The 2,058-nt window shown below is 43.8% G+C and overlaps 1 protein-coding gene across 1 annotated transcript; it reads right to left on the minus strand.

Moving 5' to 3' along the window:
* Nucleotides 1-291: 291 nt before the first annotated feature.
* Nucleotides 292-1,077, minus strand: LOC140770123 (uncharacterized protein At4g22758-like). Its single transcript, XM_073111136.1, has 2 exons — nt 631-1,077; nt 292-527 (listed from the first exon to the last, which is right to left on the minus strand). The coding sequence occupies exons 1-2, from the start codon at nt 911-913 to the stop codon at nt 454-456; spliced, it is 357 nt and encodes a 118-aa protein (XP_072967237.1). The 5' UTR covers nt 914-1,077; the 3' UTR covers nt 292-453.
* Nucleotides 1,078-2,058: the final 981 nt, after the last annotated feature.

Below are 2,058 nucleotides of genomic sequence, written 5' to 3' on the forward strand. Positions count from 1 at the left end.
AACACAAAAAAAAAAAAGAAAAAATTTACTTGCACGGAGTTCTTTCGTAGGGTTTAATCAGCAACAGTGTACAGTATTGGCATAATCGAAGGATTACATTTACATGAGAAGCATACGCCAAAATAGACGACGAATTTATGAAAACATGCTCCTAAAAGTTGGTTACAATTCTTTTAATTCTTTTATTCAAACCTTTGATTTGATTGCAAGTGATGGATATTTGCTTCCTAGATTCTCTCCCAACAATTCCATTGCTCGTAATACTTAGAGAACAAACGATATTAACTAAACTTCATAGAATTGCAGTTGTACACTTTAATTGAAGAAAAGATTTCTAGTTCCCCTGGTGATGCTTTAAAAAGCATACAGTAGAAAATGAGAGAACGGAGAGCAGCAAGTAGGTTTAAAGACCACCTTGAATGCGGATGTCTCTAATATTGAGTAGTAATTAATTCAAGCTACTCGACGCAAGCAGAGGAAGAAGTTTCGGGATCCCAAGTTGATGAGCTTCTCCTCAGGGTTCAAACCTATGGAGAGGCAATTACTTAGCAACATGAGAAGGTGATCGAGAGGAGGAGGAGAGGAGGAGAGGAAGGAGGAGGAGGAGGAAGCAGGGGAAAGAGACCGTACTCTCGAGGCTATACTGCGAGTAATGGAGCTCGAACCCCTTGGGATCCGTCGTCGGCAGCAAAGGCCTCCTCCCCTCCTTCACATACGCCATCGCCGCCGCCTTCACCACCTCCGACACCGTGCTCTCCGGCGCCACAACCACGTGCACTGGCCCCAGGCTCCTCTCCACCGTCACATTCACCAAAACCCTCGTCAACTTCTTGGATCCTCCGTAACCGCCGCTAGCCTCCGCCGCCGCATGCACCGGCCACTTGATCGGGGCCGCGGCCGCCCGCGAGCTCATGGCGGCGCCACCGGAGGACAGAAGCGGCCCCCGTCGTTGGGATATTGAGAGTTAGCGTCACCCTGAGGGTTACGGTATGGGAACGGGAACAGAATCTAGGGTTTGGCATGGCAAGGGAGGAGGAGAGCAAAGGCGAATTGAAGAGGTGAAGGCAGAGAGAGACAAAGAGGAAGCTTCCAGGAAATGGGAATTCTCGGTGATTAGACACAGAGTCTCATGATAATTACAACCCGTACCACGATTATGGTGAAAATGGTATCATTACTGAGGGCCCCTTAAGGTGACTCATCCAGAAAGCCCGTCTGCTGGAACTTAATCCATTCGCTACGTGGTAGCTGGTGGCTCGCCCAAAAGTGGTCTAGGTATCTTTGAGAGAAATTCCAGCAACCAGATTTGCATATAGTCCTCCACTCTCTCTCTCTCTCTCTCTCCGCTGCTAATAGGGTTGCAAGTATCGACTTGGCGGCTGAATTTATCTAACTCTAATTCTAAATAATTATTATAGATAAAATTATTTGATGGTCAGTAATGGCTTGGTTTAAAGATTTGACTCGGTTAATAATTCAATGATGTAGTTGGCTTGGAGAAGCAGCTCGATTGTGTAATAGCTTAAAGTAATGTCTCAGCAATATTTAACTCAGAGTAATAGACGACAGCGCATGTGGTTTGAAGTCTAAGCTAGGCAGCCTTAGACTTCATGCTCTTAAATGATAACTCAGCAAAATATTTCGGCGACAATTAATTTAGAGCGTTAATTTAGCGACATATTTAGTGAGAATTACCTTTTTGTTAGGCACGTATCTAGTCCTTAGACTATTGAATGATTGAAAAAAATTGGTGGTGGTGGCAGAGTCGTGTCGTCTTAATCTCGTGATGAGGTCGACCACACATCTCAAAGCGCTGCAACAAATGGGCCACGTCAACAGTCTCTGGAAATTTACTAAGTAGTTCCAAAAATATCAAAATCACGGTATAATCTTTGCCGACGGTAGACTGTAGCCTTTCGATTCACTGCCTCGCTGGAAATATTTACTAACCAGTGAGGCGGGCACAAGATTTTTTTCCCTTTAATTTTGTATTATTATTATTATTATTATTATTATTAATTTAAGCTGGTTCAAGTTATTGACAAATAATTCAATTCT

Source organism: Typha angustifolia, chromosome 2 (genome assembly GCF_048772165.1).
Source record: "Typha angustifolia cultivar Huaian chromosome 2, ASM4877216v1, whole genome shotgun sequence".
In the NCBI taxonomy this organism is placed as follows: Eukaryota; Viridiplantae; Streptophyta; class Magnoliopsida; order Poales; family Typhaceae; genus Typha; species Typha angustifolia.